At 49.2% G+C, this 23381-nt stretch overlaps 1 protein-coding gene across 3 annotated transcripts in view; it reads left to right on the top strand.

Moving 5' to 3' along the window:
- The window catches only part of LOC119505003 (serine/threonine-protein kinase WNK2-like), a 145351-nt gene that overhangs the window by 100624 nt on the left and 21346 nt on the right, over positions 1 to 23381 (top strand). For all 3 annotated transcript variants that reach the window (XM_037797667.1, XM_037797665.1, XM_037797666.1), the window contains 7 exons: positions 229 to 498; positions 892 to 941; positions 2580 to 2748; positions 2858 to 2974; positions 10998 to 11168; positions 11504 to 11549; positions 12145 to 12264. In XM_037797667.1, the coding sequence (XP_037653595.1) occupies positions 229 to 498; positions 892 to 941; positions 2580 to 2748; positions 2858 to 2974; positions 10998 to 11168; positions 11504 to 11549; positions 12145 to 12264 (943 nt within the window). The remainder of the gene's footprint in view (positions 1 to 228; positions 499 to 891; positions 942 to 2579; positions 2749 to 2857; positions 2975 to 10997; positions 11169 to 11503; positions 11550 to 12144; positions 12265 to 23381) is intronic.

Raw genomic sequence — 23381 nt, 5'->3', positions numbered from 1 at the left:
CAATTGATTCCAAAGGAGAATATGGCAGTGCCTGTTTTTGCTTCTTCTAAACCGATGCATTAAATGCACTACATAAGGAAGTCTTACTTTTCGGGGCAGTGGGATTATTTTGAGAGGGAGCAGTCCACTTCGGTCTGGGACCCTCCCTCCTGCCCTCCCATGCAGGGGCTGCCCTGCTGTGGGGGAGCCAGCACCCCCCACCCACATCCTCTCCCCCGCACCCTGCAGATCCTCCTCGGCCACCCGCCTCCATATGTTGTGGACGTCACAACCCAGGTTGCCCCTGGGCCAGTGCCCCCCGTGGCTGTCCTCTCCCCGCCGCTGCCAGAGATGCTGCCGCCCGTCACCGGCCCCTTGGCGTCCTCCGTGGCGGCTGCCCAGGGCCTGCTTGCCCACACTACCAGCCTCCCGCCTCCTGCTCACCCACCGCTGCCTGGGGGCCCCCTCATTGCTGCCCCCTGCCCAGCCGTCCAGCTGACGGTGGACCCAGTGCAAGAGGTGAGGACCACTCTCCCCCGGGGAGCTCGGCCTACAAGCGGGTCCCAGCCTCTGCTCCTGTCACCTGGGCCAGGTAGAGAGGGAACTCAGCCCAGGACAGCCACAGGCTCCTATTTTTACCTCTTCCCTCTCTACTGAGGCTCCACACTTTGCTTAAATCCTCATCTAGATGGAGAGTAGGATTTCTACATATGGACTTAGAAAACAGGTGCCCGTGGAGGGGATGTGAGAGCCAGTGAAAATCCTTTCTGGGACCAGTGTGGCCTCTTTTCGGGAGGATAAGGGGGGTTGATAGCTTTGAAAAGGAGGTGGTGTCATGCAGCGGCCCCCAGAATTTAGGAAACCTGCTGAGCTCTGAGCATTCAACAAAATAAAACCACGTCTATGTTTCAGGAGCCGGCCCCACCGGACAGGCAGCCCGGGCTCCTGCAGAGCTGTGAGAGGTAATGGGGCCCAGCTGTGGCTGTTGGGAGTGGGGGTGGGGGGCCCAGACCCCGGGTGGCCCTGTCCTCCGGGTGTGCAGTAAGCCGCCTCCCCTGGGGGTTCAGGATGAGCTGCAGCTCCCATGTGCTCTGAGGCCAGCAGGTGCCACCCCCCACCCCCTTTTTTAAATTAGGGAATTTGTAGGTTTGCAGAAAAATCATGCATAAGATAGAGCTCCATTTACCCTCCCCGTTGTTGACTCCTTGCATTCAGGTTGTACATTTGTTTCAGTTGAGGAAAGAACATTTCTGTAATGATGGCACCCTTTTGGAAAGCCTGACCTAGGAGGCCACAGGGAGCCCCTTTCGAGGTCTTTGTTGGGGCTGTCACATTTGGCATGTTCTGGGTCCCAGGCACTGGCCTGTGGAGCTGTGGCTTAAGGAGAGACAAGCCCTGGACTGAGCAGGGGGTTGGCAGAGCCAGCAAGTGGTTGGCATGTTCCTGCTCCTGGTGCCCCAGTGGGGATACTGAGGTATGGCAGAGGGTTTGCTCATTTTACCTGCACATGCATCAGTGAGCCAGCCAGGGCCCATTTCTCAGACAGGGAGGCTGAGGCCCCTGCTTCTTCCCAGCTGCACCATGAAGCTGGTGCAGTGGAGAGCAGAAGGAGGTACAGGCCCTTGTTCTGGTTTGCTAATGCTGCCCTTTTGCAAAACACTATAAATGGATCAGCTTTTATAAAGGGGGTTTATTTGGTTATATAGTTACCGTCTTAAGGCCATAAAGTGTCCAAGATAATGTATCAACAATTGGGTACCTTCACTGGCAGATGGCTAGTGGTGTCCAGAAAACCTCTGTTAGCTGGGAAGGCACGTGGCTGACGTCTGCTCCAAGTTCTGGTTTCAAAATGGCTTTCTCCCAGGACGTTCCTCTCTAGGCTGCAGTTCCTCAAAAATGTCACTGTCAGTTGCTCTTGGGATGTTTGTCCTCTCTTAGCTTCTCCGGAGCAAGAGTCTGCTTTCAAAGGCCATCTCCAAAATGTCTCTCATCTGCAGCTCCTCTCTCAGCTCCTGTGCATTCTTCAAAGTGTCCCTCTTGGCTGTGGCAACCTTGCTCCTTCTGTCTGAGCTTATCTAGTGCTCCAGTGAACTAATCAGGCCCATGCTGAATGGGCAGGGCCACACCTCCATGGAAATTATCCAGTCAGGCTTTCTGGTTAGCTCAGTCTGCCAGTGGGGTGGCTTCAATGAAGAGACTATATTGGCTGCAAGCGTCGGCAGGGCCTCCGTGGTCTTTTCCCTCGGCCACGGCCTTGTTCTCCGCTGGTGACCTCCTCTGACTTGGCTTCTCTGTAAGCCTTCTGTCATACAGACCAAGGCCCACCCTGACTCAGCTGGGCCACGTCTGTGAGGATCTTAGAATATCCTCTTCACACACATCCACACCTTAACTGTCAGTGCATCCTCAGAGGGTTCTGTTTACCAGTGGTTCGCACCCTCAGGGACCTGGATGAGATCAGGGGCCCGTCCTCATTGGGGACACGATCCTGTGCATCTCCCAGGTGGAGCACAGCCAGGCACCCCCAGCTCCCAGGCTCTGCTCTCAAAAGCCTGCAGGTCATTCCCTGGGGTCCACTGACACTCTCGGTTTTCACTCAGCCTTGGAGCTTCCGACATCCCCTCCGGAAAAGAAATGAGTGACAGCTGTGAAGCTGCTTTTGGGAGCGGGAAGCTGGAGGGCAAGGCGTCCAAGAAGCATCACCGGAAGTCAACCCGCACTCGCTCCCGCCAGGAGAAAGCCATCCGGCCCAAACTCACCATCCTGAACGTGAGTAGGGCCCGGGCACGGCTGGAGCTGTGTCTGGTGGGGTGCGGGCACTGCCGGTGGACTGCCCTTTGCCTCCGTCCTGGGGCTCACGTGTCCGATTGTCCCACAGGTGTGCAACACAGGGGACAAGATGGTGGAGTGCCAGTTGGAAACCCACAACCACAAGATGGTGACGTTCAAGTTTGACTTGGATGGGGACGCGCCCGAAGAGATAGCCACGTACATGGTGAGGCTCATCGGGGTGTCCCGTCGCCCCTTGATGGGGAGGCTGTCTCCTCTGTGTTCTTTGGGAACACGCGGGGACCAGTAGAGTGTCTTGTGCCCAGCCTCTGTGTCCCTGCCTTGGGCCACGTCCATCGGCCCCTGGGCCTGTGTCTTGGTGCCTGTGGGGTATTTCCTGGAGCTGAGGATTTTCTTTAGTGGAGAGTGCGAATTCCCAACCCTCGGAGCCATGACAGCTCCTCCCCATCCCCTGAGGTTCGAGAGCTTAAAAGCTTAAAGGCATCCTCTGAGCCGGTCGTCACAGGGGTTGCACGGCCAGGCCCTGAGTCTTTCCTGCTGTCCCCTAATGCCACCACCATGCTGCCCCCCTGCCTGTGGGCCTGTGTTCACCCTCCGCCCCTGCTCGGCCCCTTCCCCAGCCTCTGCACACGCTGCCCTCAACCTCACCAGCTCCATCTGCATCACCAAACCTCCACCGCCCGCCCCTGACTGTGCAGACTGTCCACTGGATGTCCCCTGGTCACCTTCCCATGCTCACCATATGGTCCCAGCTCCATCCCCAGGCTAGGAATAGGGGGCAGTGGGTCCTCGGTAAATATTCCACTGACCGAGAATGCAAACCAACAAGCCGATGGATTGTGCATCTTCAGGAAGAGGGTGCACTGGTGGTTTCCAAATTTGTTTGCTCATGAAAGGAGCCCCTCACAGAACACCATTTTGTCCAGACTATCATTCTTTTCCGAATGGCATTTGGGAAGCACAGTTCTAAAGGACTGTCTACGGCACTGCCTGCTAGAACGTTCTGTGCCGTGCAGGACAGTAGCCACAGGCTCCGTGTGGCTGTCGAGCCTATGAAATGTGGCTCACATGGCTAAAGACTTTAAGTCTCATTTCGTTTTTAAAACCTGCGTTGCCCCACATGCCCGGGAGCTGCCATAGGGGACGGCACAGCTCTAGAGGCCACCAGGAAACTGCCACCTCAGCCTGTGTCCCCCAGCCGTCCCCGAAGGCCCTGGCAGGTCTGAGTTCTCATGCCCAGCCCTGGCTGTTGATCAATTCTAAGACGGGTATCCCGGGAGAAGCCTTACCCCGCTCACCACCCATCTGAGTCTGTGGGGCCGCGATGACAGACACCACCGGCTGGGTGGCTTAAACGAGAGGGGCTTATTGACTCACAGTTGGGAGCCAGGTCCGGGCAGGCTGTGCTCTCTCTCTGACTCCACTTGGCCGCTGTCCGTAACTCTGTCCCTGCCTGTGTCACACGGCTGTCTGTCCCCTTTGGTTTCCTCTTGTGGCTTCTGCTTGCGTGTCCCAATTTCCTTGCTTGTAAGGATTCCAGTCACACCAGGTTCAGCCCCTACCCTCCAATTCAATTTGGCCTCACCTTAGTAGGATCTTCAAAGATCTCTCTTTTTTTAAGTCCACATTTGGGCAATGAACGAGGTTTTCTGGAGGTGATGCCTGAGCATAACTATAGGTGGGCTCAGCCTTCTCTTTACAACCGTAAGTTTCACGTGAGCAAGCCTCACCATCGAGGGCTTGATTTATAAAGTAAGGGGTTCCTAAGTCAACAGAGTTATGGCCACGATAATCAATCAATATCTCACATTATCCTCACTTAGTTGTACACTCCTTATCACTCTCCATTTTAAACAATTCTCATGACCCCAAAACATCTTGTAGCTCTTTTCAGCCCTTAAGTACCTGTTCTAATAATTTGTGTGGTACTAGTAAGGTATCCTATTAATTATAGTTTCTAATATAAATAGGTAGATTTTTCCCATATACTTTGTTGTCTGTTGTCAACTCTCTGTGCTAGTGTCATCCCTTAGAAGTATATCATGCACAAATATCTATATTTGTGGTGCTGAACTGTCAGAAACATGCCTTAAACAACCCTCTTCACTCCTTCAATACAACTCTGATACTTATAATCCCATTAACAAACAGTCGTCACTCATGCATTCCCACACCTTTGAATTCACCATCATTAACATAACTGAACATATTAGATTATCATTTCTCTTCTACTAGCTTCTATCACTAGGTCCCCAATATTCTACATTATAAGACATTGATTTTACATTGTTTAGGGAGTTCATAGTAGTGGTAACATGCAATATCTCTCCTTTTGCGTCTGGCTTATTTCACTCAGCATTATGTCTTCAAGGTTCATCTGTGTTGCCTTATGTTTCAGGGCCTCATTCCTTCCTACAGCTGCCAGGAGATCTCTTTACAGACAGGTTCACACCCTCAGGACCAGGGCTTGGGGCTTGGGGGTGTCCTGTGGGGGAGGGGGCAGGATTCATTTGCAGTACCCCCTCCTCCCCCTGCTTTCAGCTCTTTAGGGCGAGTCCACTCGAGTGTTCAGTCCTGCCCGGGGCAGGCCCGGGGACAGAGGCACCCGCGGTGGGCATCTACCAGATAAACTCCATGTCGCCATCTCACCCAGCCCTCTGCACCTGTCCAATGTCCTGCCTCTTGTTTGCTTTGTTTTTAAATGTCATCAAATGCCACCTTAAGCATTCAAAGGATATGTTTGCCAGACAACCTTGCAATGAACAAATGCTTGTGACCTTATCACCCAACCTGTGAGCAAAGTGTCACTCGCTGACGCCGTCCCTGTAACCGGAGACCCCCCCCATCCCGTCTTCCACTCTCTGTCCACCCCAGCATGGCCGCTATATGAATTTTGGGTCTATTATTCCCTCATCCCAACACTTTGTCTTGTGTCTGTGGGTATGGCTGTCCCCCCATGCACACATGTGCACACACACACGTCGTTGATATGGTTATCAGTTTGTTGAGAGGCTTGTAAAAATGATGTCTTTTCTGGCTTGTTTTTTCATTTAACGGTCTGATTCTCCTCCCATTTTTTGCTTGGTCTCTTTTTTATCTCCTGTGTGAAGAGTTGGTAGTGAGCATTTTTAAACCAAGCTGTCTAAATGCTCTTAGAAGTAAGTGTCTTCGTCTGCCAGGTTGGTATAATGAAGCCTGCGCACCGGGTGGCTTCTGCAGTGGGGAGTTACCATCTTGCGGTTCTGGAGGCTGGAGTCCAGCCTCAAGTCCTCCATCCCCTCCATTGACACCCTACCCCTCCTGCCAGTTGTCGCAGTGCTGTCTAGATTCCCTGTCTGTCAGGACCCCTGACCCAGCTCAGTCTCACTTTGACCAAGTCAAGATGTGTGTCTGCATGTGGGTTCCCCTTCCTGGACTGTGGGGGGCCTCAGTCGATCCGTGACAGTCCACCCACTGGACCCCAAAGCAGCACAATCGTCCGACATGCAGAATACGCCCCATTCCACTACCCCTGAGGCCTAAGCCATCTCAGGAACGACCCGTGGGTCCCGAATCTTCGGGGATCACGTTGATGAAGACGTTCACGCCCGGATGGTGCCTTGGCCAGCTCGTGGTCAGGTGGATGCACATCTGATCTCTGAGTGGGGTCCCTGCTGGGGAGGGGAGGCGAGTGTCAGCCTGGGGGACATGGCCCTCCAAGAGCCCCTTGTGAGAGCTCTTACAGAAGGAATCCAGAAGGACAGATGTTCCTGGGCCGGGGACACAGAGGGCAGTCGCGGCGACTCTTAGAGCTGTGTGGGTCAGAAGGGATGACCATGCGACAGCGAGGAATGGACTGAGGGGACCTTGCTCCCCCGGGGGACAGGACAGGTTGGCACACTTCCCTGGAGCATGTCAGTGCCGTATTCTGAGATGCCACAGCGGCCCGTGCGTCTGAGTGGCTGCGGACACGGGCCAGAGGAGGACGCCTGGCAAGAGGAGGGTGAGAGGCGGGGACACCAGGGCGCCGCATGAGTCTGGGCAGGCGAGTGGATGGATGCTGTGCCAGCTCCCTCCTTGGCCCTTCCCACAGGTGGCTCTGTCAGAAAAGGCCTAGAATCATCCATGATGGCTCGTGGCGTTCTATTTTGCTAATGCTCCTGGAATGCAAAACACCAGAGATGGATTAGCTTTTATAAAGGGGGTTTATTTGGTTACACAGTTACAGTCTTAAGGCCATAAAGTGTCCAAGGTAACGCATCAGCAATCGGATACCTTCACTGGAGGATGGCCAATGGTCTGGAAAACCTCTGTTAGCTGGGAAGGCACGTGGCTGGCATCTGCTCCAGGTTTCAAAATGGCTTTCTCCCAGGGTATTCCTCTCTAGGCTTCAGCTCCTCAAAAATATCATTCTTAGTTGCTCTTGGGGCATTTTTCCTCCCTTAGCTTCTCTGGAGCAAAAGTCTGCTTTCAATGGCCATCTTCAAACTGTCTCTCATCTGCAGCTCCTCTCAGCTCCTGTGCATTCTTCAAAGTGTCCCTCTTGGCTGTAGCAAGCTTGCTCCTTCTGTCTGAGCTTTTATAGTGCTCTAGTAAACTAATCAAGGCCCATGCTGAATGGGCAGGGCCACATCTCCATGGAAACTATCCAATCAGAGTTATCACCTACAGTTGAGTGAGTCACATCTTCATGGAAACACTCAAAGAATTACAGTCTAATCAACATTAATATGTCTGCCCACACAAGATTGTATCAAAAGATAATGGAGTTTTGGGGGACATAATATATTCAAACTGGCACATGTGGTCTTGGGATTGGGGTGCAAAAGTGGATTTTATCTCATCGGGTGAAGGTGGGGGTCTGGGTGAGACTGGGAGCTGGAATCAGAGGCTTCTCTACAAGGACAGCTCTGAGCAGCCCCACTGGGCTCTCAACCCTGAGCTATCAGGGTGATTCACGTGGCACAGATAGGAGGATAATGATCGGGGTGGAGAGGGGGCGAAGGACAGTTTCCCACTTCCTCCCTGGCCAGTCAGATGGAGTGGAGGATGCTTTCCTCGGACGGCTGATGACTGTGGACTGAGGGCGAGACCTGGAGCCAGGCGTTCTTCACAGCTGCTCTCACATACTGTGGAGCTCGGGGCCTGTTTTGGACTTGCCTTGCTGGTTTTGGAGTCCACTTTCTCCAGATTTAGAGTTGAGAAGAGCTGTGTGGCTCTGGAAGTGGGGTTTCTTTTGGGAATGCCCCCGGGAGAAAGCCGACTCCCAAAGTGCTGACAACGAAATAGTGTGGACGAGACAAGCCAGTGCCACGGGGTCATGGATTCTATCCTCTCTGGGAGCTGGACACCGGCTTGGGGCAGAGACCCCTGGCAGGTTCCCAGCTTTGCTTTGCTGTTCCTGGAGAGGACGCCCGGATGTCCCTTTGGCCCCCACCCCAGCTGCCAGCCTGAGACCGTCGTTACCTTCCGTCCCAGCTCTCCAGACCCCAGGCTCCTCCCTCCCACACATCCAGAGGTTCCCTGTGCTTGCTCACTTCTGTCCCCGGTCTCCGTGCTCCCAGCCCTGCCCAGCTCTGGCCCGGCCTTCCCGGTGTCCTCACTGTCCTCCTCAGCCCCTACGTTCCAGGTCAGCTGGCTGCTGCCACGGAGGCCAGGCTGACCTGGACCTTTGGCTCATGTGGTCGTCTGAGGAGCCTGCCCTGGCTTTCAGCTTTCTCCTTGACCTCTCAACCGCACTCCAGCTCCGGGATCCCCCTTCGGAGCTTCAATCCCCCCTCCTCTAGCTTAACTTCCTGCTTCTGCCCCCTAGAGCCTCAGCCCCTGTGGATGGATGTGGGGCTCAGGGCCATGGCGCATCTCCAGACCAGGCCCCCCGTGAGGTCTAGGGATGGGTTTCTTCTGCAGCCGCTTCTCACACACTCTACTCGTCTGTACTCGTCACGGTGCCCCCGGGTGCTTCTCTCACGGGGCTGTGCCAGCCGTTGGAGCTGTTAAGAGCCCCTTCTGTGGGGTCCTCTCTTGGGGCCTGGTACGGACGTGCTGGGCTGAACCATGTACCCCCATTTGGGCATGTTCTTAATCCCAGGCCTCGTCCCTGTGGTGTGTAGAGAGGACCTGTGAAGGGCCTGGCCCAGCTGAGTGAGGGCGAGTCTCCATTCAGACCACTGGAGGCCTTAGAAAGAACTAAAGCCAGAGGCAGGATGTCAGCGGGAACCAGGAGAGAAAGGAGGGGACATCCCATGTGGCAGGAAAGCCATGGACCCTGTTCCGGTTTGCTAATGCTGCCGGAATGCAAAACACCAGAAATGGATTGGCTTTTATAAAACGGGGTTTATTTGGATACACAGTGTGATGGTTGGGTTCATGTGTCAACTTGGCTAGGTGACCCAGCTGTCTGGTCAAGTGAGCACTGGCCTGACCGATTGCTGTGAGGATATTTGAGGCTGGTTAATAAACCAATGGGCTGGTTTGTTGGATCATCAGTCAATTAACTGCAGCTGACTGATGACTCATCAAGGGGCGTGCCTTCCACAATGAGAGAGTGCAATTGGCTGGATTTGGTTCGGGTGATCAGTTGAAGGCTTATAAGCGGGACGGTTAGAGAACCTTCACTTCTTCTTCGGCTGCCCAGTGAAGCATTTCCTGGGGAGTTCGTCGAAGTTGTCGGTTCGTTTCCCGAGGAGTTCATCAGACATCTTCCTTGGAGTTGACAGTTTGTTACATCTCTCATTGATTCTGTCTCCCTAGAGAACCCTAACTAATACACATAGTTACAGTCTTTTTTTTTTTTTAATTCATTTTTGAGATATATTCACATACCATGCAGTCATACAAAACAAAGCGTACATTCAGTTGTTCACAGGACCATTATATAGTTGTGCATTCATCACCAAAATTAATTTTTGAACATTTTCATTACCACACATACAAAAATAATAATAATAATTAAAGTGAAAAAAGAACAGTTAAAGTAAAAAGAACACTGGGTGCCTTTTTTTTTTCCTTCCCCCGTTTTTCTACTCATCTATCCATAAACTAGACAAAGGGGAGTGTGGTCCATATGGCTTTCCCAATCACATTGTCACCCCTTATAAGCTACATTTTTATACAATCGTCTTCAAGATTCATGAATTCTGGGTTGTAGTTTGATAGTTTCAGGTATTTCCTGCTAGCTATTCCAATACATTAGAACCTAAAATGGGTTGTCTATATTGTGCGTGAGAGTGCCCACCAGAGTGGCCTCTCAGCTCCTTTTGGAATCTCTCTGCCACTGAAGCTTATTTCATTTCCTTTCACATCCCCCTTTTGGTCAAGAAGATGTTCTCCATCCCACGATGCTGGGTCTAGATTCCTCCCTGGGAGTCATATTCCACGTTGCCAGGGAGAGTCACTCCCCTGGGTCACAGTTACAGTCTTAAGGCCATAAAGTGTCCAAGGTAATGTATCGACAATCAGGTACCTTCACTGGAGGATGGCCAATGGTGTCCAGAAAGCCTCTGTTAGCTGGGAAGGCACGTGGCTGGTGTCTGCTCCGGAGTTCTGGTTTCAAAATGGCTTTCTCCCAGGATGTTCCTCTCTAGGCTGCAGTTCCTAAAAATGTCACTCTCAGTTGCTCTTGGGGTGTTTGTCCTCTCTTAGCTTCTCCAGAGCAAGAGTCTGCTTTCAAAGGCCATCTTCAAACTGTCTCTCATCTGCAGCTCCTTTCTCAGCTCCTGTGCATTCTTCAAAGTGTCTCTCTTGGCTGTAGCAAGCTCGCTCCTTCTGTCTGAGTTTATATAGTGCTCCAGTAAACTAATCAAGGCCCATGCTGAATGGGTGGGGCCACACCTCCATGGAAATTATCCATAGTCATCACCCACAGTTGGGTGGGTCACATCTCCATGGACACACTCAGACAATTACAATCTAATCAACACTAATATGTCTTCCCACACAAAATTGCATCAAAGATAATAGCATTTTGGGGGACATGATATATACAAACCAGTACAGACCCCAAGGATCTCCAGCAGCCTGCCCTCCAGGGCCTTCGGGGAGACAGCCTGGCCTTGCCGACCCCTTGATTTTGTACTTCCAGCCTCAAACCAATGAACCGGTAGATTCGCGTCGTTTTAGCCGCCCCCATAGCCTGGTGTTCATTGTTGCAGCTCAGGGAAGAAAGGGACCACAGAGTCACCACTCTGCCCTGCAGTTCCGGAGTAACTGCCCCATGCCAGCGCCTTGTGCTTTCTGCCCTGTGTGTGCAGGTGGAGCACGACTTCATCCTGCAAACCGAGAAGGAAACGTTCATCGAGCAGATGAAGGACGTCATGGACAAGGCGGAGGACCTACTCAGCGAGGACACAGATGGGGACCGTGGCTCGGACCCAGGGGCCAGCCCTCCGTACCTTGGAACCTTTGGCCTGGACACGGGTGAGGTGAGCTGACAGGTGCCTGTGTGGGCATGGAGCCCGGCGTTGGGGGCTGGGGTGGGGGCCGGGACTCAGGGCCTCTGGGCTGGACTCTGCCCTCCCTGGGCTTCCAGCTCTTTGCGAGGAAACCGCTGGTGGCATCTGGCCTGAAAGCATCCCGAGAGAGAAGGCAGATTGTAAAGCGCCGGAGGAGAACGTGGAGGAGAGTGTGTGCTTTCGCCCAAGTTGGAAACGTCCCAGCTCCTAAGGCTCTCCTGGTGTTTTCAGGCCGTGCCCTGCTCTGGGGGAAGCTCTTGCTTGAAACATTCTGTCCTGATTTCCTGTCCCTTTGCCTCATTTAGGAAAGCCGGGTGTCCCAAGCCAGTGCCGCCGTGTACCAACAGAACGGTAAGCCGCCTTCTCAGCTGCACTTGAAAGCAGCAGGCCTGAGAGCTCCCCTCTCCGTGGGGATGAAAGCTATGCAAGGGGGTCTGCCTCCACACTGGGGCCATGGCGTGGCAGGGGTGGGGCAGGGGACGTTGACTTAGGGACCTCCAGACGCTCAGTGCTGCCGAGAGTGAGGGCCTGTGGTGAGAAGGCTCTGTCCACCCCCTCCTGACCACTGCCCTGTCTGCAGCCAGGACTAGCCTTTGCCCATTGGTCCCACCTCTGATCAGCAGTGGGGAACTTGGAGGGCCTTCTAGAACCAAAACGAGTGCAGAGGGCACCTGTAAGCACGTCAGGCTGTGAGCCAGAGGTCCCCCACAGCTGGTGATTCATCCCCCCACTACCGATAGGAAAAAGTGCACGTGATGCCTCCATAAAGGGCTGGGGACCCACCTGTTTCTTGGAGGGAGGTTACGTAGGACATGCCTCTTGGATTTCTGCTTGCTCCCTTCCTGGTGGAAAACATACTCCAGAGCCTCTGCAGAAGGAGGCAAGGGAGCTGAAGAGAAACTCCTTCCGGCACGCTGATGAGTTTTGTTTCTGCTCTGCCCACCAGTCCTCCATACGGGGAAGAGGTGGTTTATCATCTGTCCGGTGGCTGAAAACCCGGCAGCAGAGGCTCCGGAATCTTCACCCCCACTTCCTCTAAGCTCCCTGCGGCCAGAAGCAAGCCAAGGTAGGGACAGCCAGCCCCCATCAGAGTTCGCTGCCCAGTTAACTTAGGGGGCTCCTTCTGGGGACAACAAGGCATCATCCCAAAGCCCCCGGCAGTTTTTGTTCCCTTTGCATGGGGCAGGGGCTCTGTCTGTGTCATTGCTCTGAATCCTGAACAGCCAACCAGAGAGGCTAAGGCTGTGTCCACACTCCCAAGCTCAACCACAGGTAGCATGCACGAGGCGTGTGCTCAGCAGAGCTGGGCTGAGCCCCCCGCCCATCTCCTGTGTGACACTACCTCTCAGCAATGCTGGTGGGGACACTCCCGGGCTGGTTCTGCTGTGTTTGGGGTGCAGTGGAAAAGCCCCTTTCAACGCTGAGGTTCTCTGATTTCCAATTGTTGACCTGCATCCACACATACAGACTTCCAACACGCTTGCCTTTCAGGGTTGTCAGTTAAATCTTGGTTTTTGGGTCCCTGGGGAGGCTGAAAATAGTTGTTTCAACAAATTTAAGGTTTAAGTCCCTATAACCAGGGGGAGGGGAACTGTCGATGAAACAACTTGGCCTCACTTCACAATAGGTCCATGAAAAATTCATGGAAGCAAATTTTAATTTCACATCATATGTGCTTCCGGTGACTTCCATTTTTGGTGACTTCTGTTGTACTTTTGAAGATTCATTCTTGTGGGGAAAAGTCAGCCAGACATCAATAATAAAAACCCCAATGATGCCATATACCAAATGGACACATGAGGGTCTCTGACGAAGGGGATACAAACTAGGTGGAGAGTGAGAAATCAGAGGAGACGGGGGCTTGATCTGTGATGGCCCAGTGTTTAATATATAAGAATTTATTACTTCTTGATTTTAATACACACACCCCCCCCCCACAAATAATTGGGGTAAAGCTCTTATGAAAATGAAGCTGATTTCTAGTATAGTGCAATGATTGAGGACATGCCCTGGAGTTAAATCCTGGCTCCTTCATCTGTGTACTACGTGACATTGGAAAAACTTTCTGTGCCAGTTTCTTTAGCTGTAAAAAAAGAAAAAGGAAAAGGAGGCAGCCACTTCTGGGAAAATCTGGTAAGATCTCGCAGATCTGGTAATTTGTACTAACATGACCAAAACAGTTGGACAGATCATAAACATTACCTCCTTAAGGATTTAGGGAAGTTGCAAGCTAGTAGAGAATTGCCAGCCCTGGGTGGAGACCTGGGGATGGAAGCCAGGTGTGGACCCGCTTTTTCCCTGGGGACATTTGCTGATTCCCTCGGGGGTGGCTGAGAGATGAGTGTTGCTTCCGACAGCCCCACCAGGCCAGAGGAAAGGGGCTTAGAGCCCGGACCCCTGCTGAAGTCCTCCTCTGTGGGAGCAAGGGTCAACCAGAGGGAGAAGAGCCCCTGCAGAAGCAAATGAATGCTTTCTGCAGGGAGATAATGTAATTCTCAGTCTGAAATTACCTGTGCTAACAGCCTTGCAAATACAGTATCTGACACATGCAAAATAAATAATGATAATAATAATAAATAACCGGGCTGAGCTTCACTATGAAGTGTGAACAGAATACACAGCATGGCTGTTTGAGGACTCTGAAAAACACACAGCAGCAGAAATAAGGAACAATACCAGAATTGAATGGACCATGGAATCGGCAGTGAGTTTAGCAGTTTTCTTCCGGTAGCTCCTGGCTTGGAGGCAGTGCAGCCTGACAATTAGGAGTAAGTGTTGTGGTGCAGACTGAGAGCTCCAGGAGAAACCCTCCTGGATCAGGAAAGAGAGCTCCATCTCTTTTTCCTCCCCATCCTCTTGCACTCTAGCTTGCAGGGAGGTCTGCGGCTGTAGCTGGGGTAGCAGCAGACCACCACACTCGAGCCGAGACCAGGAGGGTGGGAAACTTTCTTTTCTGTTGGCCGGCACTGTATTCAAGAGTGCCCCATTGTTGTTTTCCTCCCCCTTTATTCTCCTACCACTTGGCACCGTGTGGCACAACTGTGGAAGTGGGGAGTTTCTGGTCCAAGGTTTGGAAAGGGGCATCCCATGGGACCAGAAAGTTAGGGAGATCATGAAAAGGAAGACACTTGGGAAAGCGATCCCAGAAAGTGACTTCTGACTTCTTGGGCTTGCCCCCAACCTGTGCAGGTATGGATCTGATCCTAATTAGCATACAAAAATCTTTGAGAAGTGAGCTGATGGACACCCCCCCTCCTCCGGCCAGGTGCCAGACGGACCCTTGAGTGATGCACACATTTCATATCAGAATACAAGCATAAAGGCATTGGAAACCGAATGGACAATCCACAGCCCATAGCAGGCAGGTTGGGACTTACAGCCTGCCTTTACCAGGTCGGTTGCCTGCTAAAACAGAAATGTCAGCATTCACTACAAAACCTAACCAAGACCCAGATTCCAGTATTATTCAAAATGTTCAGAACACAGTCTAGAACTGCTCACCAAACAAAGAACCTTGAAAACCTCAACTTGCATGGAATAAACAGTCAACACATGCCAATGATGAGATGATGTAGATGCTGGAATTTTCTGACAAAGACAACTGTTACAAAAATGTTCCAACAAGCAGCCACAAACATTTTTGAAACAAATTTTAAAATAGGAAGTATCAGCGGTGAAATCAAAGATACAAAGAAACAAGTGGAAACTTTAAAATTGAAATTGAAATAATTGAAATTATCTGATCTAAACATTTATAAAAAGACAGGGAGAGAGAGGAAATGAACAGAGTCGTAAAAACCTCTGAAACGATAAGAAAAGTTCTAACATTCGTATCATCAGAGTCCCAGAAGGAAAGGAGAAAGAGCACAGTGCTGGAAGAATATTTTAAGAAGTAATGCTGAGGACTTCCCGTTTGGCAAAAAACATCAACTTATGGATTCAGTATGATTAGCAAACCCCAAAAAGTTAAACCCAAAGAAATCTATACTTAGATATATCACAACGAAACTGCTGAATACTAAAGACAAAGAAAAAATCATGAAAGGAGCTAGAAAAAATTTGGTGCATTACCTAGAGAAGGAAGAAAATTTGAACGACTGCAGTTTTCTCATCAAAAACTATGGAGACCAGAAGGAAGTGGCACAACATTTTGAAAGTGTCAAAAGAAAAAAACTGTCAACCCAGAATTCTATATTTAGGGAAAATACCCTTTAAAAACAGAGCCAAAATAAAACTAAGATGTAGAAAACCAAGAATGCATAGCCAGTAAGTCTGCTCTAGAAGAAGTTCTAAAGGAAGATCTGCAGACTGAAGGAAAATTATACCTGAAGGAAACTTGGAATATCAGGACTGAAGAAAGAGTAGCAGAAGTGGTAAATATCTGGGCAAATATTATAGACTGTTGTTCTCCTCTTGAATTCTTTAAAGCAAGGAAGCCAAAATTACAATATCGTCTGGTGGGATTTATAATGTATGTAAATGTAGTGTTACACAACTCACTTGGTGTGGGAAGGTTTTTGGTAAGGTTTCCACATTCCAATTGAGATGGCAAAATACTGATTCTAAGCAGACTGAAAAGAATGTAGTTTTATAATTCCTAGAGCAACCACTAAAAGAATTGTAAGAAGAGATATAGTCAAAGTTTATAGATAAAAGTTGATAGAATACTAAAAAAAAAAAGAAAAAAAATTCAAATAACCCAGAAGAAGGCAGATGTATTAGTTAGGGTTCTCTAGGGAAACAGAATCAATGAGAAGTGTCTCTGATTATCAAATTGTAAAAGTGACTCACGCAACTGTGGGTATGCACGAGTCCAAAAACTGTCAACTCCAAGGAAGATGTCTGATGAACTCCTCAGGAAACGAACCGGCAACTTCGACGAACTCCTCAGGAAATGAACTGGGATCTTTGACGAACATGTTCGATGAACTCCTCAGGAAACAAACTGGCAACTTCGACGAACTCTTCAGGAAATGCTCCACTGGGCAGCTGAAGCAGTGAAGGTCCTCTATCTGTCTTGCTTATAAGTCTTCAACTGATTAATTGGATCAAATCCAGCCAATTGCATTCTCTCATTGTGGAAGACACGCCCTTTGATGAGTCATCAGTCGCAGCTGCAGTCAATTGACTGATGATTTAATAAACCAGCCTGTTGGTTTATTAACCAGCCTCAAACGTCCTCACAACAATTTTTAGGCCAGTGTTTGCTTGACCAGACAGCTGTGTCACCTGGCCAAGTTGACACATGAACTTAACCATCACAGTCCACCCCTTGTCAACTTGGCAGTTATACACATCACCTAAAACCATACCTTCAAAATGAACATCACAGCTTATGCCATATGATAAGGGGATAAGACAGAGAAGAAAGCAAAGATATTTGCTTTACAGACAAATACAAACATAATCATAACAAAACGAGGAGGAAATATTCATGTCATCATAGTCCTCATTTCTGTAACTGGTCACGTGGCCGTAGTTCATATTTATCATGACCTTCTTCCACTACCCATTCCATGTTCCCTTTACCCTTAGCAAGCACTTCAGCTGCCATGGTTCTTTGCCTGGTGGGGTGACCCAAACCTTCATTCCTGAAGTTTCTTGGCCATTGGTAGTCCTGCCTGGATTGGGTTGTTGCAGTTTTCCATTGGCTTGAATCACGGGGCATGGTAGTACTAAGAGACGCCCCAGGGGATCTCCTGTATGCCAGGAAAACTCTTCTTTACTTCCATTGTGTAGTTGCACTGCTATTTTCCCCTTGATAGTCAGGATCAATCACCCCAGCCAGTACAGTAGTCCCCTTCCTTGCCTGTTGATTCAGAGGCATAAGAAGCCCAAAGTGGCCAGGTGGCAGCCTTAACTTCTAGTTCAATGGGATTATTGTTGTGTTTCCTGGTGGAAGCACTCCTCCTTTTGGAACCAAGACCTGCAGACCAGCAGAGCTTAAGCTTGCAGGGACAGGAAGCAAAAATTTACCTAGTGGATCACTAGGAGTGATAGTGAGTGGTGCCACTCCTGTTTCCACCCCTTGATTCCTGGACCCATGAATCCTGGCTATGGGAGAAACAGCACCATAGAGTGGATGCTGATTCAGAGCATACACAGCCTCCTGGAGAACACTGCCCCAACCCTGCAAGGTATTGCCACCTAGTTGGCACCATAATTGAGTCTTCAACAGGCCATTCCACCGTTCTGTCAACCCAGCTGCCTCTGGATGATGGGGAACATGGTAAGACCACAGAATTCCATGAGCTTGTGCCCATTCTCTCACTTCATTTGCTGTGAAGTGGGTTCTTGGTCCGAAGCAATGCTGTGTGGAATACCATGATGGTGGATGAGGCATTCTGTAAGTCCACGGATCATAGTTTTGGCAGAAGCATGTTGTGCAGGGAAGGCAAACCCATATCTGGAGTATGTGTCTATTCCAGTAAGAACAAATTGCTGCCCCTTCCATGATGGAAGTGGTCCAATGTAATCAACCCGCCACTAGGTAGCAGGCTGATCACCTCGAGGAATGGTGCCGTATTGGGGACTGAGTGTGGGTCTCTGCTGCTGGCAGATTGGACACTCAGCAGTGGCTGTAGCCAGGTCAGCCTTGGTGAGTAGAAGTCCATGTTGCTGAGCCCATGCATAACCTCCATCCCTACCACCATGACCACTTTGTTCATGAGCCCATTGGTCAATGACAGGAGTTGCTGGGGAAAGAGGCTGATCTGTATCCACCAAACGGGTCATTTCATCCACTTGGTTATTAAAACCTTCTGCCGAAGTCATCCTCTGGTGAGCATTCACATGGGACACAAATATCTTCATGTTGTTTGCCCACTTAGAAAGGTCTATCCACATACCCCTTCCCCAGACTTCTTTGTCACCAATCTTCCAATCATGTTCCTTCCAAGTCCCTGACCATCCAGCCAAACCATTAGCAACAGCCCAGGAATCAGTATACAGATGCACCTCTGGCCAGTTCTCCTTCCAAGCAAAGTGAACAACCAGGTGCACTGCTCGAAATTCTGCCCACTGGGAAGATTTCCCCTCACCACTGTCCTTCAGGGACATCCCAGAAAGGGGCTGCAGTGCTGCAGCTGTCCACTTTCGGGTGGTGCCTGCATATCGTGCAGAACCATCTGTAAACCAGGCCTGAGTCTTCTCTTCCTCAGTCAACTGACTGTAAGGAACTCCCCAAGATGCCATAGCTACGGGCTGGAAAAGAGAAGGTAAGGTGGAAGGAGTGGGGGCCATGGGCATCTGGGCCACTTCCTCGTGTAACTTACTTGTACCTTCAGGACCTGCTCGAGCTCTATCTCGTATATACCATTTCCATTTTATGATGGAGTGCTGCTGTGCACGCCCAACTTTATGGCTTGGTGGGTCAGACAACACACAGCTCATGGTAGGTAACTCAGGTCTCATGGTAACTTGGTGGCCCATGGTTAAGCGTTCTGTCTCTACTAAGGCCCAGTAGCAGGCCAACAGCTGTTTCTCAAATGGAGAGTAGTTATCTGCAGAGGACGGTAAAGCTTTACTCCAAAATCCTAAGGGCCTGCGTTGTGATTCTCCTATAGGAGCCTGCCAAAGGCTCCAAACAGCATCTCTATTTGCCACTGACACTTCCAGCACCATTGGGTCAGCTGGATCATATGGTCCAAGCGGCAGAGCAGCTTGCACAGCAGCCTGGACCTGTTGCAGAGCCTCATCTTGTTCTGGTCCCCACTCAAAACTAGAAGCTTTTGTAGTCACTCGGTAAATGGGCCAGAGTAGCACACCTAAATGAGGAATATGTTGTCTCCAAAACCCAAAGAGGCCAACTAAGCGCTGTGCCTCTTTTTTGGTTGTAGGAGGGGCCAGATGCAGCAGCTTATCCTTCACCTTAGAAGGAACATCTTGACAGGCCCCACACTACTGGACACCTAGAAATTTTACTGAGGTGGAAGGCCCCTGTATTTTTGTTGGATTTATCTCCCATCCTCTGCCACGCAAATACCTTACCAACAAATCTAGATAGTTGCTACTTCTTGCTCACTAGGTCCAGTCAACATGATATCATCAATGTAATGAACCAGTGTGATGTCTTGTGGGAGGGAGAAACGATCAAGATCCCTGCAGACAATATATGACATAGAGCTGGAGAGTTGATGTAACCCTGAGGTAGCACAGTGAATGTAAACTGCTGGCCTTGCCAGCTGAATGCAAACTGTTTCTGGTGGTCCGTATAACAGCTATTCATAAAAAAGCATTTGCAAGATCAGTAGCTGCATACCAGGTACCAGGAGATGTGTTGATTTGCTCAAACAATGATACCACATCTGGAACAGCAGCTGCAATTGGAGACACCACCTGGTTAAGCTTACGATAATCCACAGTCATCCTCCAAGACCCATCTGTTTTCTGCACAGGCCAAATAGGAGAGTTGAATGGGGATGTGGTGGGAATCACCACCCCTGCATCCTTCAAGTCCTTAAGAGTGGCATTAATCTCTGAAATCCCTCCAGGGATCTGGTATTGCTTCTGGTTCACTATTTTGCTAGGCAGGGGCAGTTCTAGTGGCTTCCACTTGGCCTTTCCCACCATAATAGCCCTCACTCCAGGAGTCAGGGAACCAATGTGAGGATTCTGCCAGTTACTGAGTATGCCTGTTCCAATTATGCATTCTGGCACTGGGGAAATAACCACAGAATGGGTCCAGGGACCCACTGGACCCACTGTGAGATGGACCTGAGCTAAAACTCCATCAATCACCTGACCTCCATAAGCCCCAACTCTGACTGGTGGACCAGAGTGACGTTTTGGGTCTCCAGGAATTAGTGTCACTTCTGAACCAGTGTCTAATAATCCACGAAATATCTGATCATTTCCTTTTCCCCAATGCACAGTCACCCTGGTAAAAGGCCGTAGGTCCCCCTGGGGAAGGCTGGGAGGAAGATTAACAGTATAAATTTTTGGCAGTGTAACAGGGTCCTTCCCCAAGGGTATCCGGCCTTCCCTTCATTCAAGAGGCTCTGGATCTGTAAACTGTCTCAAGTCTGGGAATTGATTAAGGGGCCATGACTCTCTGTTTTTGTAATTCGAGGGAGACTTTTGTTCACGTGACCTAGAATTCTTATGCCTATATAGTTCAAACAAGAATTTAGTCGATTGCCCATCTATTCTACTGCTTGGTACTCCATGATCCACTAGCCAACGCCATAAGTCTCTGCGAGTCGTATTATTTTGATTGCTGCTTTGAGCCTGTTTTCCATTATGGTAGCCATGCCCACCTTGTCTGTGGTAATTAACTGCAGCCACTTGGCTTCTACCGACTCGGGACCCGATTATCCCCATTGTGTTTAAGGATTCCAGCTCAGTGACAGCAGTTCCTACAGTAATATTTGAACTACAAAGAAGGGCAACTACAGAGCTCTTCAGGGATGATGGAGCTAGTCTCACAAATGTATTCCTTACAGTCCTGGTAAAAGGTGTGTCCTCTGGACATTCCAGGGCTGTGTGAGCAGGTCTTCCATGATAAATCCACTCTAACATTCCAATCTCTCTAAGCCTTTGAATCCCCTCCTCCACATTGTACCAGGGCAGTTCTGGCATTTCAGCCTCTGGTAATGCTGGCCACCTTTTGATCCATGTTTCAGCCAGCCACCCAAACAAACTGTTAACACCCTTTCTAACCCCTCGAGCTACAACATTGAATGCAGAATCTCTGCTTAGTGGGCCCATATCAGTAAATTCAGCCTGATCCAACCTTACATTCCTTCCACCATTATCCCACACTCTCAATATCCATTCCCACACATATTCCCCTGGTTTCTGTCTGTGTAAGTTGGAAAACTCATACAGTTCCTTTGGAGTATAGTGTACCTCTTCATGGGTCACACTTTGTACCTCACCCTTTGGGGCTTGTTGGGACTTGAGCCTAGTTATAGGTCTTGAAGCAAAAACTGGTGGTGGGGGTGGGTCATGAAAAGAGAATTATCTCTCAAGCCATTCACCTCAGGACATTCTGTTGCATTTTCATCTCTTAAAATAGGATTAATCTCTCCAGACAAAGGAGTGAGGGCTGCTTCCTCAGGGGAGGTGATTACAGGATTAGCAGGCACTGAAGGTTTAATCTCCTTAGGTGGGGGTTGGGTGGCAGGCTCCTTAGGGCAGACTGGAGGTGGGGAAGCTGTTTCCTCAAGACAGCCCTCTACAGGTAAATCTAATAATGACCCAGCAGAATCCAGGGTTCCAATGTCCTCACTGCCATTATCATCAATCCATATGTCCCCATCCCAAGTTTCCGGATCCCATTCTTTTCCAATCAATGCCTTTACTTTAACAGCAGACACCCTGAGAGGTTGAGGTTTTAGTTTATGTTGTAAATTTGCTACTCGCACAATGAGAGACTGCGTCTGGTTTTCAGAAACTTCCAGTCTGCGGGCACAGGAAATAAGATTTTCTTTCAGGGCACACATGGAAACCTTTACATATGTCATACGGTGTTTAAGTTTTGAATTTGAAGCCTTTAGCTCATCCCTTTCTCTTACAACTTTATCCAAAGTATCTAAGAGCAGCCAGCTAACATCATTATACCTCCTAATACTGCAAAACTCTGTGAAGGTGTCGAAAACACTCACCCAGAGCCTTGCTTTGTACTAGAGTATTATTAGGAGAATCAAATGGTGCTATTTTGCATATTTCCTTTGCCAACTCATGCCATGGACTGTCAGTGCCCTCTTGATTATTGGAAATAGAGTCATTAGTGCCTCTGAATCTAATCAGAGTAGAAAACAAATTGTAAAAGCCCATTTTAAGATTCTGTTTCTCAAGAACCACTCCTGGTACCAAGTTGTGTTAGTTAGGGTCCTCTAGGGAAACAGAATCAATGAGAGGTCTCTGATTATCAAATTGTAAAAGTGACTCACGCAGCTGTGGGTATGCATGAGTCCAAAAACTGTCAACTCCAAGGAAGATGTCCGACGAACTCCTCAGGAAATGAACTGGAATCTTCGATGAATGTGTTCGATGAACTCCTCAGGAAATGAACTGGCAATTTTGACAAACTCCTCAGGAAATGCTTCACTGGGCAGCTGAAGAAGAAGTGAAGGTCCTCTATCTGTGTTGCTTATAAGTCTTCAACTGATTAATTGGATCAAACCCAGCCAATTGTATTCTCTCATTGTGGAAGGCACGCCCTTTGATGAGTCATCAGTCACAGCTGCAGTCAGTTGACTGATGATTTAATAAACCAGCCTGTTGGTTTTATTAACCAGCCTCAAACATCCTCACAGCAATTGTTAGGCCAGTGTTTGCTTGACCAGACAGCTGGGTCACCTGGCCAAGTTGACACATGAACCTAACCATCACAGCAGGAAAGGGAAAACGAAGGATCCAAAAACAATGGAAAAAAAAAGAAAACAAGGAATAAAATGGGCACACCTAAATCTAAGCCTATAAATCATTAAATGAAATGTTAATGGTTTAAACACAGTAATTAAAAGGCAGAGATTCTGAGAATGGACAAAGAAAAAATTTGAATTAACGAGATGCAATCTACAAGAAACTTACTTCAAAGACAGTGATATAGGTGAGTTAAAAGAAAAAGGATGGCAAAAGATAAACTATGCAACACTAATCAAAAGGATGGTTAAAGATAAACTTTGCAACACTAATCAAAAGGATGCTAGAGCGGCTTTATTAATATCTGACAAAATAGACTTGAGAGCAAAGAAAATAACCAGGGATAAAAAGAGACATTACGTTTTCGTAAAAGGGTCAATTCATCAAGAAGACCTAACAATCCTAAAAATGTATTCTCTGAGCAACAGAGTTTCAAAACTGACGGAACTGAAAGGAGAAACAGACACATCCACAGTTAGAGTTGGAGATTGCAACACTCTTCTCTCAATAAGAGATGAAACTAGTAAACAGAAACTCAGCAAGGATACAGAAGACCTAACAACCAACTTGACCAAATCGCATTTATAGAACACTCCATCCAACAACAGAAGATATATTCTTTTTTTTTTTAACTGTTCATATGCGCTTTATTTGTAACAAGCACTGGAAACAAACAAATGTTCTTCAGTCGATGAATAGTTAAAAGTGTTGTACACCCATACCTGCTCCTGCAAATAAAAAGAAGCAAAACATTGATAAACAAAATAAACCAGATGTTTCTAAAGCAGATTATGGTGAGTGAAAAAAGCAATC

Source organism: Choloepus didactylus, chromosome 10 (assembly GCF_015220235.1).
Source record: "Choloepus didactylus isolate mChoDid1 chromosome 10, mChoDid1.pri, whole genome shotgun sequence".
Classification (NCBI taxonomy): Eukaryota; Metazoa; Chordata; class Mammalia; order Pilosa; family Megalonychidae; genus Choloepus; species Choloepus didactylus.
This window is presented reverse-complemented; position numbering and strand designations above follow the sequence as displayed.